Source organism: Falco peregrinus, chromosome 3 (assembly GCF_023634155.1).
Source record: "Falco peregrinus isolate bFalPer1 chromosome 3, bFalPer1.pri, whole genome shotgun sequence".
NCBI lineage: Eukaryota > Metazoa > Chordata > Aves > Falconiformes > Falconidae > Falco > Falco peregrinus.
The window spans coordinates 20,351,956-20,370,735 of NC_073723.1; the positions used below are offsets into that span (position 1 = coordinate 20,351,956).

Here is an 18,780-nt window from a genome sequence, read left to right on the forward strand (position 1 = left end):
CTGGAACAAGTTATGAAGCTTTTGTGCAGGGCAAACCTTCTTTGAAATCACAGGGATATCAGGTTCCTAAAACAAACATACTGCAGGCCAAGATACAAGTCTGCTTCAGGTTTCTTTTAGTCTAATTTCCAATAAAGTTTACCCAAGTGCATGAATAGCCTCTCCTAAGGCAAAACTCACATGAGTTTATGAAATCAAGCACTCCACGGGCTTCCCGAATGGACTTTCCAACAAAAGCTCTTTAATGAGAGTAAGCTAACAGATTCACAGACCTCTTGTGGTCATAGCTAATGGCTCCCTCCTATAAATGACAGAACATTCAAAATTCACCCATTTCGCTTTCTGTCAAGGTCATCTTTGCGTTCCACTGGAGCACAGCTTACAGAAAGTCAACCAGACATCACTCTCCATGTATGTTACTGCATGGTTAATCACTCCCAGGGATAAAAGCGTGTATCAAAATTTGTCATTTGAGTTTAAGTCGGTTCACATTCTAGTAAGTGTTTTCATATTTGTGCTCTGGACACACTACAGCAATACCATCAAACTGTCTCTCCCCCTTCACACTAACCACTTTCTTTATGTCTTGTCCCCATCCAAAATAAGCAATGGCTTATTTTTCAGCCCCATGGAGATCACAACCATATGAAATCAATTATTTTCAACATTCCGCTAAAGATACCTTTGATAGCATCAGTTATTAAAAACAAAACCAAAATCATGAGCATATTCTCTAGCAAAGAAAATTAAATGACCATGGTTTCTGCAGAAAATAAAATCTTAGGTATTGCTTATCTATTTTTGTCTTTAAGAGAATACTGTCCTTTGAGGAGAACTGCATATTGCAACTAAGAAAAATTAAACTGCTATCAAAAATGTCCTCTTTCAAAGATACTCATTTGTAACTGTAACATATCACATGGTGATATTTTATGGGTTTTTTATCCAGACGAAGCTAAAATTGGAAATGAAAATATTCAATTGACTCAAACGGCAGAAGTTCCATTTAATATCGTTGGAATGTTGCCATCAGAGCTGTAAACAGGTGGCTTTTGATAACAGATGTTTAACTAATTCTTTCACGTAAAGCCAGGAAGCAGATACGGATGAAGTTATACTTCAGTATAGTGACTTTCCCAGTGACAGGTTAGGTATTTACTGTATTTTAATCATATTGGGATGGAGTGAGTAGCCTAAGTTTTATGTATCACTTCAGGACATGTCATAAGAGCAGAAGTCCATAAGAGCAGTAGTCAAGAATAATTGCACTTTCACAGCATCTGAAAGCTAGAAGTGCCTCAGCCTAATTTTTTATACTTCTTTCACATTTTTCCTCAAAGCTGAGAAAACTATCCATGTATTATAAAAAGCAGAGAAAGAAAAATGAAGAAAAAACTATGCTGAAACTTTACTTTTATAAATTATTTTGTGGAAGCCCAACTACTTCCCGAGCACTGAGAAGCCAGGCACTAGTTATTTAAGTCCTAGTTCATAAACATAAAATCGAAACAAAAGAATTGGCTGAAACAAAAATAGAAACCAGTGCTGTGAACTAGTTAAAATTAAAATAGAGATGAGTGCTGTGAATTATCAGTGGCTGGGTTTGGGGTTTTTTTCAAACTTCTACATTTATGCAAATATGTAAAAAGAGCAAAATGCTGGTAAATTATCTGGGATTATATACTACAGGGGACTGATTACACGATGTAGCCTCCTTAATCTTTAAGTCACTGGTCCAATTCAAATGGCCTGCTGGGGCACCAGTAAAAGGCAAATATTGCTAACAAACACTGAGATTGCCAGAGAGGTTTCTTTTCACATCATTAGAAAAATACAACAGATAAGACTCCACAATGTACAGCTAAAACAATAGTTAGCTGGGAAAACCAAATAGCAAATGTCTTTTAGTGTGATCCTAATCCGTTCACTTAGGCTTACACTGGGAAAAGCAGATCTTAGCTGGCAACAGACACTGAGCACTGAATCTGTCAAGACCATGACTTATCCTTTCTCACCGAGGTGGTCTTTCTTGGAAGGACCAGCTCAGTTACTAGTGAGAGAATACATCCAGGAACGGGACAGCCTGGACCTAGAAGTTCATGTGGAGGTTTCCAACAAAACTCCAAAACACTCGCTCAATCCAAGCCTCTTTCCAAAACATCTGATTAACGCTTGGCAGAGCGACAAGGTAAACAAGGGAAAAGAAGGTATTGGCCAGGCAAGTGAGCAGGGAAGTTCACTGATGTCAAGATCTCTCACTGCTGACATTTTCCAGCAAAGCTCTCTTTGGTGCAGGATTTCTAACCAGTTCCACACACTGCTTTCAGAAGTTCCCCCTTCTTACAGGCTGGGATTAAATGGGTGGTGGGCAGGGGAGGTGAGCAGGAGGAAACATCTACCCTCCCCCCACCTTTTCTCTTCCCAGTCTACCAGCACCTGGCCATGCAGCTCAGAGCCAGTAACAGGTTCTTGCAGCAACACCAATGGTTTGAACCCGGAGGGAACAAAAGCAACGCTACTCGATAAACAAACAGGTCTTTTTTCCTTCTAATGTCTATTACTTTTTAGTACGCTCTACGGACACTGCTCTTGCTGTTGCAGTGCATTTTCTGTACTCAGAGGTGGAGTCTGACTTTTCAGAGTTGCTAACTTGGCACTGGTTTTGAACATTAAACTGATTTCATATACAACCAAAATGCCGATGACATCAGCGAAAAGAAACACATTGCTCATAAAGACTTCCAAGTGGCTGTCTGGAGACCTTCAGGACAGTACTGTACATCATGACTTGCTGAACAAGTTAAATACAAACAATGCTTCAGAACACAGCAAGGGATGGGGGCCGAGTCCATTTACCCTCCCTCTCTGTATTCACTGGAAACTAAACCCCCTTCTATCCAGAAGCAGAGAAATTTTAGTCTGCTACTTGACTCTCCGAGACGTAGCTGGAATCGAGTGAGAACTGGGAATGCACAAGAAACTTCCAATCATTTTCCACAAGCATGAAGCTGGTAAAAATAGTTTTTACTTTTCACTGCTGCATTTTGAGGTTAGCTTAGAGCAATTCCTTAGAAATGGATTCTGAAATATCCCAAGGGTCTGTACAACTCAAAAGGTATCTTTCTGCTAAAAAAACTGCTTCTATATCAAGCACACATCGGTCTAAAATTTCAGTTGCTTCTGAAGAAATCGAATCCTCAAGGACTAATAAACTAGTCTATATTTTTACCTAGTTTCTGAATGAGCTCCTTCCTCTTCCTTCCAGATTCTGTGCAAGGCTCCAGTTACATGAATGTCCTAAAATCCATTTTCACTTCAAATGAACGAGCCAATTATTTTGCCTTTAAGTTTACATATAGATTCTTGATTCTTAAAACAATCTAATTTTAAGCTATAAATACTGCAAAACACACCCACCATTCGGCATCACATTTAATGAAAATCTGCAGAGATCTCTGGCTGACTGCTAATAGTTCTTCAAGTATGCTTGATAAGAGCTTGCTCTTTACCAGGTATGAAATCCACACAAGCACTACCTGCCTAAATGAGTGGAAAAGAGTAATATTCTTTTTTAGTGTGGTTTTACCATTTCTGTACTCACTCTTGTTGGCAACGCTGCTTCCCAGCTATTATCAGTAGTGGGTTAATCCACGTTGTGGTTCATTTAAATGACTATATCTATTAACTGTGATTTCATAGTAGTACAACATGCTGGTCTGGGCCTCAGCACAACAAAGACAATGGAAAATACATGCTAAGCACTGGCCAGGTTTCCCTTTTCGTAGCCTGGCATTTTGGTTCCTCCATTCCTGAAGCCCCACCAAAATTAGTCTGTGTCCTAAAACAGACCCTGCCTGAGAAGCCATTTAAAATACTCTAGCATTAGTATGGAAGCAACTACTCTGAAATCTACATTCAGCATCCCCAGGTCACTTCTTTTAAAGTCAGTTCCTTACTTGCAGTCTCTTTCAATTTTCTTTTCTACCTGTCTCCCGCTCCCTCATTCCTCCTTTCTGGACAGTGTCTGGTGTTTGCTCAACTGGAGCAGGCAGCAGCATGACTGAGAGGCCAGTGCCCTAAACCTTGCCTCTTTTTTTCAAGAATGCAATTAGAATTACAGTCTTAAGCAGAAGAAAGGACCCATACACTCACAGATTCACGCAAAGACTTTCTTTGGAAACAATGTTTTAACTCTGGTCATCATGGCTACCGTGAACTGAAACTATTAAGCTCCAGAACTGAGCAGCCTTCATAGCTATTAATTTTTAAAATCCCAGTTAGCAGATTTTGTAACAGCAACACCAATTCATCGCTTTTGAATATCAGAATTTGTCTCTTGGGTTTTTGGTCACGTCCTCATACAATGGTTTTCAAAGCACTTTCACAATTACAGATCTCAGTACTACCTCTGTGAAGTTACTGCTACTCCATTACACCAAAGATTGCCAGGGTTGCACAAAGAGAGAGTAAATCAAAACATGAGGCTTGTTTCTTTATTAGGCAGTGCTGCTAGAGGAAAGGCAAAAGGGATCTAGCCTACACCTAAAAAAGAATACAGAAAAGAACTCTTCTAAATGAACAGGTAATTGTATTACTTCTTTCTGACCTCACCGTTTCCTCTCCTTGATCCTCTCAACCCCTCATAAACTAGAACTTTTCCCCTCTTATCATCAACCTGGCTCCTTTCAGATGATCATAATTAAGAAATGTTCAGACTGACATATTTCAAGTTTAGCAGAAAACGTCAATCTCTCCCCAGCATGGACCTGTCAGTTTTGCAGCTGACTTTCTTCAAAAGCTCCTTTGCTTACATATTTAGCGATCCATCTCACTTCAGAGCCCTTCTAAGATGAAAGCATGCTGTGATGGAATGTGCCCAGTTAGATGCTACCAATCTTTCATCTGTTTAGGCATTAAATCTCTGCCTGACCCTGCCAAATCACACGTGCCAAAGCCTGCGTTTACCTTCATGACTGAGTCTCTGGAGCTTTCATTACGGTCTGTGTTGAGCTCACCAATCAACTAGTGAGAACACTGTTGTTCTCACCTTTAGCCAGGAGACACGAGCCATCAGAATGTATCAGGAAAGCAGAGGTATGTTTTTGTACGTGTGAAGTACGAAGCCTACCTCTTTCTCCTGGTCTTCCTGGTTGACCAGGGCTTCCTGGAAACCCTTGCATGCCTGGTGATCCTTGCTCACCCTGTGGCCCTGGAGCCCCTGGCCGTCCTGGCTCACCAGGAGGTCCCGCAATGGTTCGTGTTGAGACAGACTGACTTGGAATCTGGTTCAGAATTGAGTTATATCTGGCCATATGACCTGTCAGGAAAAAAAAAGGTCATAATGTTCAAGTTGCAGTGGAGAATCTGGTTCAGCTGAGTTTGAATAGAACACTGGCAGGTCCTCAAGGCTGTGGTTTGTCATGCTTTGATAATACAAAGCTGTGCACTTTTTGGTGAAGAAACAGGAAAAGGAATAGGGAAATAGAAGAACTGTTACGTAGAATTTTATTTCCTTGCTTTGGTGGGGTTTTTTGTATTTTATGTCTATAAAATTTAAATCTGCTGCAGCAGAAGCTGGTGTATACGATATCTTTCAGACAATTCAGGCTTTTTTTTTTTAGACGGTTGATGCTAATCAGCTCTAGTTGGATAGAAAACCAGTTGAACATAAACCTAGTTCAAACACAAATCCTGACTGTCTAGCCTAAAACAAACAGATCCCCTTGGATGCTTTGAAAAGCCTCATATTTGTAAGTAATTGTAGCAGGAAAAGATCTATTCTAGAAATAGAAACATTTGACTATCGATGGATTTACCCTGGATGAGTTGTTCACACACTTGACGGGCAACTGCACGCACCATTGCTTGGGACTGGAGATCACCCTGGATAACAACAGCAGCAGTGTCATAACACAATTTGTTGCATCGTTTCTGCTCCAAAACACTTAAAGTAATTAAAGGCATTTATTATCCCTGAGACATTGTGTCCTCTCAGATGAGAAAAAAAGCCAAAGGAGTCTTGGGATTTCCCTGGTTCCCATTACTGTTTTTAGCCATCAAACAGAGGTCTGAGAAGATAACCCTAAAGAGAGATTTGGGGGCATGCTTAAAGGCACATACTTCTCACCTTCAACACATTAATGTAGCTATATATAAAACAATGTCTGAAAAAGAAGGAAAGTTTGCTTGATTGCATAGAGAAAACTATTGTGCCTGTAAACACAGAGAAACATTAATTGCTGGATAACGCTTTTTATGAAACAGAAGGCCAGACAGGAAACAAAATGGTGGCTAATGTGAACACAAACTTACCCGTTCACCCCGTTCACCCTTAGCTCCAGGAGGACCCTATGAAAAGATTCAATAAAAAAATAATTCTCATTTTGTTCTTGCTCACAAATTTTAACACCTAAGCAGTCTCCCTTGCAGCATTACAGTAAAAGGAGAAAAAATAAACAAGGAGCAAGGTTTCAGAAAGCTACATGACAAAAACAAATACAGTTTTTCCATTTCTGTATGCAACAAAGTGTTGATCTTCAGCAACTACATGGCAACAATGACTTTCTCAGGGAGTTGTCATATACTGAATTCTTTTGTTTAAAATGGCAGCAAGCGCAGGTCACCAGATGATGCATTTCACATGGATGAACTGGGTCTAATTATCACTGAGTATAAGGAAGAGAAGTCTGGTGGGTGACAAAATATGTCTGAAATTTGTAGCATTTGCTGCATGAAGACTCTGCATCTTCTAAGAACAGAGTCTGCAATGGGATTCAACTGCACAGAAAATTAAGTATGACATTAGAGATAACGTAATAATGTAATGATGGTAAGGATCATTACGGATTGGAACAAGTTGTCCAGGGCAGCTACAGCTTCACCTACGGAAACTTTTGGGGTAGGATTGACATCTCTCAGAAACTCCTAAAGTGAGGAAATGTCTGCATGAAGAGATAACCAGCCAACTGGTGCATGGTTAAAGCACAGCTTATTCTATCCTGAGAAAGAAGAAACTCCTACAAAGACTGCAAGATTATTTCTAGGTCTCATTTCTATTACCCTACCTTTTGGGAAAGGCAGTTACTGAAGCTTAATAATTTTTCACCCACCTAGCTGTTTTCTCAGAACGACTAGAGTCTAAACATTCACAGCAGAGGGCTTACATGACTCACAGGAATATCTAGGAAATTTAGTTCCATATCTGGAACATGTGTTTGGACAGGAACAGAATAGTCAGCATGTTATACGTTGATAGTAATAAGTTCCATAGCTCATCAAATCTCCTTAGTAGATTTCATGATTACACTTAGAAACTATGCAGAACTGGGCATTAGGTAATTATCTTTGCTTATATATTATCAATCATTTCATTTCTACCTAACGAAATAAAAATGCTTGCACTGGACTAAGTCTCCAAAGCAGACTGGATTTTGGAAAGAAAAATTTCTATTCTACAAATCAAGTCAGAAATACACACCATCCCATTCTGAACTCTCTAAAAATTAAATAGAACATTCACTGTGATATATGGAAAAAAACCTAAGCGGGCTTTATAATTAACCAAGTGGTCAAATGTTAAAATATGAATACACAATACTAACTGCTACAGAGAAAAAGAGGTCCACTGTAAATCCTCTCTTTTCTGTAATATACACGCTCATTTTATAGATATATTCCTTTCTTCTAGTTAAACTGGGAGGTTTTAATAATACAGAAAATAATATCTGAAAGACAAACCTAGTATTAGAGGTTCCTAATGCTAATTAGGTACATTAGCTAATGCTAATCGAGGGTGTAATATTCCACTCAGTGAAACTGACGGTCAAATCTATAATAACAACCTACAACAAGCTCTGATCATTAGTCAGTACTTCTGATGTAAACCCAAAGTAACCACAAAAGCCAGCTTTTTATTCATGCAATATTTTCATCGTTTGAAAATCAGAATAATAATTTGGAAATATTTAGGTTAGTAAATGGCATACTTTAATTTCCCAAGAGTTGCTTGAACTGCAAAGGGGAAAAAAGGGGAAAGTAATTACATACAGACTACAAATTCACATAGGGTTATGTTTTTAACTTCTGTGTTTTCGTCTTGTGTTTTGACTCTGTAATCCCTATATCCCAAACATTGTAGGTAAGATCAACAAATAGATTTAATTTTGAAGAATGAACAAAGACAGACTAACATGATGCTTTTTTTAGCCACTAACTGCAAACAGATCATAAGCCATAAATGTTGAGGCATCACTGTAAAACACTGAAGCCAGGATCAGAAACCAACTAATGCACAACAGCAAATATAGCAATATTTATTTTACTTACAGGAGCTCCAACATCACCTTGTGGCCCCTGGCTTCCAGTAACACCTGGAACACCTGGAGCACCAGGTATGCCCTACATGGAAAAAGAGAAAGAAAACAGTGGTGATGACAATCAACATCCATAAAAGCTGATTAGAGAAATAATTGTGTGATGGAGAAGAAGTGCACAAAGCAGACAGTACACAGTTCTGCCAATCAAAGACTGGAGATTTTGGAAGAGAGGACTAAGTAGTACATGCTGCAGGAAAAAGAGCACCAGAAGCACAGCTCTGAGGAAAGCACTTGAGAAAAATGGACTTGTGTTGCTTTCTGGAACGGTTTTTCTGCTGAATGGCTAGACTGAATCTTGTGATGATACTACCGTGTTCAGGGGGAATGACATAGAACATTCTTTGTAAAAAGAACAGGATTGCTTGGCGAGTTCTCAATAAAATCAGCAGTTTCACCCAACATCTTAAATCTGTCAAGAAGACGTTAACTTTGCTTAGCTGCCCTAGCTGAGAAGGATGAGACTAATTGTAGATGCAACACACACCTTGCTTTGAAGGCTGAATGCGGCTTCTGCTGTCTTCCTTGGTTATTCTATGTGAGCATTTGAATACCTGCACTCACCTCCAGCCTCCAGTCCAAGCAAAACTTGCAATTCACTTCAACTAACAATCCTAACTGGGATTTCTTACAAAAAGGAAGTCTTATTTCAAATGTTACGCTAATTCCCTTTATATAGTGCAGTTACTTGACTAAGAACAAGATACCAATCTATTGGTGGAACAACCATCTCCCCTTCCCATGGGAGACATTTTTTCTTGAGGTAAGTAAGTGCAAAGAAATGACACTGGACAAGCAGCTCTCTGCAACCCCATGCATCACGAGAATTTTAATTTCCAAGGAAAACCTTTGGCCTTGGTCTGTCCACAGAAGGCTAAATATCCCTCCAAATCTTACTGACTACTGTAACAAATTCCACGCGCAATACTCACCGTTGGGCCAGGAGGTCCTTGTGGGCCTGTGGGTCCATCTTTGCCAGGAAGACCCTATAAAAGAGAAATACATGCAATTTTATCAGCTTTTTATATGTACTTCGTGAATCTGTTCCATTTCATCTAAAAGATTTTTTCTTTCCTTTTTGTTCTTGTTTTTTCTAAAATTAATAAATGGTGGTAGTGGTTTCTTGGAATAAAATTCCCTTATTTGCCCTGGGGAGGTTTTATTTCTGCAAAGGAAAAAGAGTGTCACCGATATTTGAAAAAAAAAAAAACCAACAAAACCTAACTAGTCTCACAATGCTTTTGAAGTAAGAAGCAGCAACGCAAAACTCTGCACCGGCAGTTTTCACCTCTGAGTGGATTTCACTTATAACATTGCTATAGCAAGGTAAATGAGGGGGTTTGCTGTCAAACTTCTCTACCACAAAACGGGTCACGCTTCTACATCTGTTCTCACTGGTTGCAACTATTCACAGTCCCACTGATTAAGTGCTGAAAGATGGCAATTGAGAGTCCACCTCTCTGCCCAGCAATACTGTACATATGTACTAGCTATCACCGAGGTCCTGATTCAGGAAGTAGCAGGAATGCTCATGTGGTTTACATTATGAACGTGCTTCAGAGCTTCCAGAAACGAGAGCCAAAAACTATAGATAACTTGGAAAGTGGAAAGCAAGCAAATCATAGAAAAAAGACTGACCAGATGTAGAAGAAACACACCACTAATAAAGTATTCTTGCAAATTAACCAATATGCACATTTTGTATCCACATGCTATAAAGCATAGGTTTCTGACCAGCCTGCTGATGTCAATTCTTTAATTACTACACAGCCTAAAAAGGAGAAGTATGAACTTATCTCTGGCTCAAGACCAGAATATGGAGGTGAGAGTAGAAGGAAAGAGGGGGTTTGAAAATGTTTATGCTGACACACAGTAAAGAACATTCTAGGCCTCAGTATCTCAAAGAGCTTCAGAAAAAAAAAAAAATCACAGCTTTTTCATTTTTTACTTTTTTTCTGAAACTTTATTTCTGACGTGGTTTTAGTAATGAATATAGCATGAACTACTAGTTTTGTGCTTTACATAATTTGGAAACTATGATTCAAGCCTGCTATCATATGGCATTAAAAAAAACTGGCTGGGGAATATTATCTGCCATATACCTGGAAAGGATTTTTTAAAAGTCCACCAGAAGGGTGTTTTTGATGATAAAATAAGCCACATAGTCAACTCATATTATGTCATCTATGCATCCTTAGACTTGATAAGGAAATATTTTCCTATTTCACAATGTAGCCAGATGGTTCCTGAAGCTTCAGGGACCAAAGCAGCTCCCCTATCATGGTAAGAACTAAAGCAAATGTAACAAGTGAGTGGCATCAAATAAAAGATACTAATAGTGTCTCTATCACGGTACTTTGAAGACATATACAGAGAAAAGATTGCTTAGCTCAGTTAAACAAATCTGCAAAAGAAAGTGTGTTCAGTCTTCAAAACTGGTGTTTCTAAAGGAAACAGAAAATAGTATAAGGAACATTGAAATGCATTACAAATTATAAAATAGGGTTTCTGATATTCTCTGGCAGAAGCATTCAGTTGTGAAAAATGTTTTGAAAAATTCAGTGATAGATCTTCACAGTTCTATAGTAACATGGAAGTCCCTAACAGATAACGCAAACTAGACTTGTTTTCATAACAGTAAAACCTTCAGGGAGACTGATACCTTCATATTTACAGGTATGTTTCACTTTTTAAAGCATTTATTTTTGATCAGTCCTAAAGCAGGATGAAAACTGGTCAGACCCTCTTAAGGGCTTAATTTAAATAGGAGGAGGGAAATGTAGAGCTTTCTACTAACTTCTAGGATCTAGTGGGGCTTCACACAAGCTTCTAAAGAAAAATAATGCTGTATGGCCCTCCTCCCATCCCAGTTAAAGAGTAGAATTACCAGTACGATCAGAACGACATTTCCTTTCAACATATTTCTTTCTTTCAACAATTCATGTTTCAACAATTTCTTTCTTTTGAGCAGCGTTCTTACTCTTGGCTGCTCAAGAATCATCCCCTGTCCATTCTACAATTCATTTCTCTTGGCACTGTGTCTGTATTGCTTGCCCACAAAAAAATTGCCTCCTACCGTATTTGTTAGATGTGGAAATTGCTATTTATAAATGAAGTCAAAGAGAGGTTTGGTTCAACAAAGATCGGGACAGTACCTATTCTCTTATACAGGTAAAAGTCCAAAGATACAAATCTGTGCTGCCAGCAGGGTTGGAAGTGATGTTACTCAGACCATCCAATGGCCAGAACGGATCTGATGATACTCATTCTGAACTTGTGAGTAGTTAATAGGTACCAGGAAATTGGCAGGAAGACTGGGAATGTATTTCTTCTGGCTCTTTCTCTCATTATCTTTTTGGTCCATGTAACATAGATGAAAAGACAGCACTGTGAGAATTCACAAAGTTGTACTCCGAGCACTGAAGCCTTAAAGATGTTATTTACCCTCCCATTTCTTGAAGTCTCGTGTTTGCTCAACCACCTCCAGAATGACTGGGGGAATTACACAGCACAACAGCGCTTTCTCTCTGATGAGTCACATCCAGGGCAGGAATGACGGATCAGAGCCACTGAATGTCCCCCATGGAGCTGCAGATCCAAAAGCAGGATGGGACAGACTTTGATGCGTGACCTCAGATGCATGGCAGTTTAGAATCAAGGTGTATATTATATTGAAAGGTTAACTTAAATCAGGACATATTTTGCTAATGGCAGGATAAAAAATTATGGAGAAACACTGTAGTTATGACAGATTTTTTTTTTTATAACAGATTTTATTGGCCAGAATACAAATGACATTACAGAACGTAGGCACCACCTAAATCCCTGTAAAATCTCACCTCTTCTGAATTCAGTACTGCTGCTGATCTCACTATAAACTCTTCAGCTTTTGGTAGCCTGGAATTTGTTTGGGGTACTTGTGGAGTTATGATTTTTCAAGTAGCCCTAGATGCTGTGGCAAAACCTTAACTGAAGCTACTGAGCCCAGGCTTGAAAGACTTTCACGTACAGCCTTTAAAAACAAAACAACACTGCAGGCTGGGACCCATGACTGTCTTGTCTTTTTTTTATTTATTTAATTTTCCTCATTTTTTCTCCTTTTTCTGATGAAAAATTAAAAAACAAATATTCCCCCTTTCAAGATAAAACATCGTGATCATCAGAGAAATATTACTAAACACTATCTCAGTCTATGAATCTAAGATGTAGCTTGCAAAAGATTTTGCACCAACATGAGTTATTTTTAATTAAAGCTAACCCAGAAAAAGAGCAGAAATGTGGGTGGATTTGGTTTTTATTTTTGAAACATTGCTCAGAACACACAACCCTTATTTAATCAAAATAGGCTAGTTCTGTCTTAACACCCAATGATGTTGACTTACCTTCTCCTCTTTTTCCTTATGAAACTATCAGTGCCATCCACAAACTGGTAGTCTGAAATGATTTTACTATTAATTCCTCAAAATTCATTTCTTGCATATCTTTTGTTAATCAGTCATATTTCTCCTCCAGGATTTGCAGTGTGCTATTAAGATTAACATCTGGAAGATAATACTCCTTCCTTTGTGTATCCCTTTGACTATGCCTTTGCTTGTCAATAAAGAGAAAAGATGTGACACAGCTCATATCAACATACATAACTGCATTTCTGTGGCTTTGTGGAAAAGAACCAGGGGCTCCCAGGGGGCAAACAGGTCAAGCACCAGTCATCAGCATGCCCCTGCAGCAAAGGCAGAAAACCACATCCTGGCTGTAGGAGCGCAGCCAGCAGGTTCAGTTGAAGGTTCAGGAAAATGCCCCTTGCTCTCCACTGAGAGCTTTTAAGACTACATCTGGACTTCTGTGTCTACTTCTGGTCTCCCCAGTACAACGCAGACTGACATACAGGAGCAGGTAGAGTGGAGGGACATGAAGGTGTTCAGGGGCTTCATATGTCACAGGACATATGAAGAAAGGTCGAAAGAAGTGGGTTTGCTCTGCTTGGCAACCTTATTGCTGTCTAAACTACCTGACCAGAGGCAAAAGAGATGTAACAGACTCTTCTCAGAGGTGCATAGTGATAGGACAAGAGGCAACAGACATATGTGGAAACAAGGGAAATTGTGATTAAAAGTTGGGAAAAAAATGTTACAATGAAACTTAATATTGTCATGGGTTGCCCAGAGATGTTGTGGAATCTTCATACTTGGAAGTGTTCAAGACTCAACTTAACATGGACCTGAGCAACCTGATCTGAACAGACCTGTTTTGAGCAGACTGTTGGACTAGATGTCCTCTGAAGGTCCCTTCCAGCCTTTGTTTTATGACTCTATAAATCCCGCTAAAAGAACGTGCATCTGAACCCCCTACTGGAAATGGCTTCTGATCTATGCTGTCCCCTAAACAATGTCCTGAAAGAGTTGGTCCAGCCCAACACTCCCAAGAGGAATGACAAGCATTACACTGCGTAGGTCACTAGCCAATGCTTAAAATCCTGTTCTGGCAGTATCTAATTTACTAGCCTACAGACAAAAGCTTTGTGTCTCAGCTGGTCTCTTTGCCCTTTTGCTCAGAGTGAGCTCAAGAGGGGCCATCAGCAGCTGAAGAAATGTTTGAGACTGAATCATTCTTTCTATCAGTTAGAGGTATCTTACTGCAGATCGGTGTCTTCAAGCACAGTAAGGCAACATTGGTCAATGCTTCTGGACTCCAAACTATCTGCAGCAGCTCAGCAAGAGAAATCGATCACTTGACAGTTTAACTCTGTGGTTCCACCCCAGCAGACATATAGGGAAGCACATCCAACAGAGCTTCCTCCATAACTTTTTAACCTGCTAAGGAAGAACCATGCCTCTTTGCCAAGGAGAAACTTGGCCAGGAGAAGACACTCCTAAGGAAACTACCAGGCAACTGCAAGCAGTAACAATGTCATGGACACGAGAGATACAAACTTGGGAGTCAGTGTAATAGAGATCTCTCCCTACATTATGTCATCAAGCAGAGCATGCTTCCCACTCAGGATGATATATTAGGCTTCTCTTGTTGCAGCTGTGTAGATCTATCTCTCGGGAAGGCCTGCACTTCACAATAAACAACGGGGATTGCAGTTGTGACCTGACCTTGGATAGCAGCCGTGCAGATATGGGAAAGGGGAGACTTTTCCCCACTCTACCTACACATCTCAACAAGGGTCAGTCACAGTCTGCTTCCAAACTTATATGCTTGGCTGAAAGAGATGTAACCAAAAGCACAAGGGAGTCTAATTACTGTCTACATACTCACCAGAAGCATGATGTTGGTTTGGATTCTCTCCCACGTGCAATTCAAGCTGTATCTTTCAACACGATATGCTTGGGAGAGTTGGTGGAGAAGCACAATCTGTCCTCTTTAGTAAAACTTCTCTATATTGCCAGCTACAAATACGGACAGCAAGAACACCAAACAACCACAGACCCAGCCATAAAATATAAAGAGACAATTTTTTATTTTATAAAATCTTCTATTATACTCTTTTATAACTGGAAGGTGATGAGAGGGGAGGGGACTGTTCCTCATATGGCATCTGAGATGTAGATTTAAACCTGTTGCCAGACAGGTATAAATACTATCATGCATATTCAGAAAGTTTTCTTTATTATCAGAGAACACATTTTTTACTTTGATTCAGCCTTCACATGGTATTTTTATTACATCCCACTCTTTTTCATGGGGAGGGTAATTCATTATGAAAATGATCTTTGTATGAATTCACACAACCGACAGGGGAGATGTTCTATGTCTTAATGAGGTACTAAAACCCAAGAAAAACAAATAAACCAGGGACTAAAAAGTAGAATTTCAGAAATACAAAAAGAGCCTTTATAGACTAATTGTTGAATTAAAACATTAAGAGGAAAAAAGGGACATTTTCTCAACTGAATTCAAAACTAAAACCAGAAATTATGAACACTAGAAATCAAAATAAAAGGTTAGGAAAAAGAACTGTAAAAGTGGTGATTCCAACTGCCAGCAACTGGAAGGAAAAAATCTCCATTCCAGGACTTCCTGAGTCTAATATCATATTATCCCTAGCTCAGCTAAGGTCTCAGAGATCTCCTAATAAATATCAGCCCCATGCTTACCTCCCATTAAAATCAGTGTGATTTAGCCATCTGTTTAAGTACTTCACAGCACTGGTATCACTATAATTAAAATATTTCAATGGACAATAAATACTATAGAGGAGATGATAGCTAAGCTAAGAATAACATATTAAAAATCCGTTCTCGTAGCATAATAGCTGCAAAACAGTCTGGCATCTTGGCTAACAGGAGGAAGCTCAACAAAGAGAACATTATACAAAAAGGCAATTTACTTCTCCAGAATTTTCCAGTACCCCTTTGCTGTTGGTGCAGTTATGCCCTTTAGAATTACGCCTTTCTCAAGTGCTTGGCCTTCAAAGAGACTGCGGTGAAATAACTGGATTGAATCTTCACCCATTAAAAGCAATTTTATGTTGTCAGAACTTCACAGGAATCAAATGAGTTACAACACCATAAAATTAGTATAACGTAATTATTTGTTGCCATAGAAATAATTACTACTGGACAATATTGCATGAGGGTCACACAGAGACAATAACAGGCTAACAGATCTAATTTTATGAGATTTAGGCTATTTATTCAGCTCCTTTGATTAACACCAGAAGAAAGTGAATGCATGAACAAAGCCTTATTACCATATCTATAAAAACTAGCAATTTATGCAATTGGCCTACCTTATTATACGCAACACTGCAGAGACTTCTACAGAATAAGCAGTCCAGGCTGTATCAAAAACCTTTGCTGCACTAGTTTTGCTCCCAGCTTTTCTCAAAAATACCATCTCTCTGCAACAACCTGCTGACTTCCACGTGTGGGAAAACTAGACCACTTCGGAACTGCTGGCTGACACCAAGACATGGCTGAGGGCCTCCGCTGTTAAGCATAAAATTAGCTACAGAATAAAGTAAAAACACAGCATTCTCTTCTCCCTGAACTGCAGAATGCTCAGTGTCCCTCGTGATCAGGAATTCAGAAAATAGAGGCACATACCACTCACATTTACAGCATCTAGCACCAAGTCACCTCAACCTGGCTACGACCAAGATTAAACAGCATAGTGGCAAAAATCCAAATGTCCATCAGACTCCAGGTCTCTATTAACCTGGAGATGAACAGGTGATATCAGCTTGGGAAATTTAGGGGGAAAGATTCCAACACAGCCCAAAAGATGACATTAAAACCATGCAAAAATGAGTTTACATACAAAAGAAGGCATCACAGTATTATGAAGTAGGAAAAGGAATATACTTACTTTCATATTTTACTACAACTTAATTGAAAATCATGAGGCTATTCACCTGATTAGGAGGTTATTCATCTGATGATAATGTTGAATAAACCTTTACCTTAATAGAATTACTTTCTTTCCTTGGTTTTAGAGGAAAAACATTATGCATTGCCCAAATTCTACATTAACTTCAGTGGAATTACTCTAATACATAAAGATATGCCAGTGCTTAAATTCATAATAGTGAGCTCAAATACACGTTTCACTGTAGGGATGTTTTTTTATAACAAGGTCTCAGGTTAAAGCCAGAAATCCAAGGAAGGTCCAGATTTTTCTAAAGTTCAAGTTACATTAACATATCCAAAAAAGGATCATGAATATGTAAATCTTGTTCAAATCAAACTGAAAAGTTATATTTCATAATGAGGTTCTGCTGTAGACAGTAACCTTGTATTGTGCTAACAATAACTTTCCAGCACTTGACTAATAATGAAACAAAACTCTCCCCAAGGAGACAGAGAGGACTTAGGTTTAACTACACACATGAATATGAAAGTTTTTTACTGATTCCTAGACAGACTGTAAATATCTTCATTTGTTCTATCAGAAGCAGAATAAGGTTGACTAAATTTTTATATTAGTATTCAACTTTTCCTGATGTCACCAGTTTCTACAGGCATTGTTCTACATTCATTATTAAATACCCTTCCAGTTGTCTCTGTCGTTCATTAATTACCTAGAAACCAAATTTAGATCATCGCATTTGAGGGCAATCTAATTAGGTACCATGTAACCACCATCTAATTTTAAACTTGTAAGCAAGTAGACTAATTGGCAGTGCTGGACACAAGTGACATCTAGTCCTCCCAAATGCCTTAAACGCAAACATAGTGCATAGCTCCCCATTACTCACTTGGCATTTCTCAACCCTGATCCAGCAGATGGAAGGATACTCCACCCTTCTCTGCTGATTGCACAGTTATGGATCTCCGGAAGCGATAGAATACAAGTGACGTAAGCTATAATAAATCACTCATGCTGGGAAACATATCCACTAGGGAATGGAAACTCCTAAATGTAAAACGTGTTCATTTTACCTTACCCTTTGACCTTGAGCTCCATCTCTTCCAGGTGAACCTGATGCTCCTGGGACACCCTAAGCATTACAAAGAGAGGGCAAATGATGAGATCAAGTGAACAGAATCCAACTAAATCACTTTCCAATGAAACTGTCACATGCTTTTGGATAAATGTTTTGGATAAATGGAACTAGGAAGTTCAGCAATGGGTGGGATCATAGAAGAGATTCAGTAAAGGAGGTATTTCTGTGAGATGAGAGATGGTTAAATAGGCACTGTTAAAACGCACAGGCTTCATACCCCCTCACTACAATCCCCTGTTAAGAACACTGACAATTTCATTAAGTCAGGCCTCCTGTGCCACTAAGCTGAAAAGAGTTTGATTTCCTACATCACTGCAGCATCGTGACAGTGTAACTCCACTGCGCAACATCAGTACCTTAACCTAAAAATATAGCTCCTGTTTCTTTCTCTTGCTAAAATGGAGCCTGTTGCCATATTGCTTGGTCAGTGAAGCAATATCAAAGGGGAAATACCTGCCTGAGCACAACTACAAGTTACATCCAGCAGTTCCCCGTTGCTCAGGTGAAATGTCACACTGACTCATGAAGGCTGCAGAGCAGCAGTCTGGGGCCATCACTGCAGTGGTCCAGAAGGCTAACAAAACTCATCTATGAGGAAAGGCTGGATGACTTTACTATCCCTAGCACATATGAGCAAGAAGGGGGAATCTGGTAACAGCCAACAAATACTGGAGTGATATAATCAGCAGAAGAGAAGCATCTAAAAACAGAAGAGCAAATGAACCTGAAAAGCAGCAGTGAATTGGAATGCAATCTCCAGACTAAGTAACAGACACCAAACTGAGTAAGACTGGCTGAATACTTGAGATACAATGAATACAATCTTGTGAAAGATAGCATTAAAAAGATTAAGTGCCCGATCTGTCCTCCTAGATAATTACAGGAGAAATTTAATGGGTTTAAATTGAAAACAAGCAGATGCAATTATTCACTGTGTAAGCAGAAGTCTTAGAGTGG

At 39.2% G+C, this 18,780-nt stretch overlaps 1 protein-coding gene across 4 annotated transcripts in view; it reads right to left on the minus strand.

Moving 5' to 3' along the window:
• Nucleotides 1–18,780, minus strand: part of COL14A1 (collagen type XIV alpha 1 chain) — a 123,730-nt gene that overhangs the window by 6,641 nt on the left and 98,309 nt on the right. For all 4 annotated transcript variants that reach the window (XM_055800415.1, XM_055800416.1, XM_055800414.1 and 1 more), the window contains 6 exons: nucleotides 17,764–17,817; nucleotides 9,305–9,358; nucleotides 8,326–8,397; nucleotides 6,313–6,348; nucleotides 5,817–5,883; nucleotides 5,129–5,317 (listed from right to left, as the gene is read on the minus strand). In XM_055800415.1, the coding sequence (XP_055656390.1) occupies nucleotides 5,129–5,317; nucleotides 5,817–5,883; nucleotides 6,313–6,348; nucleotides 8,326–8,397; nucleotides 9,305–9,358; nucleotides 17,764–17,817 (472 nt within the window). The remainder of the gene's footprint in view (nucleotides 1–5,128; nucleotides 5,318–5,816; nucleotides 5,884–6,312; nucleotides 6,349–8,325; nucleotides 8,398–9,304; nucleotides 9,359–17,763; nucleotides 17,818–18,780) is intronic.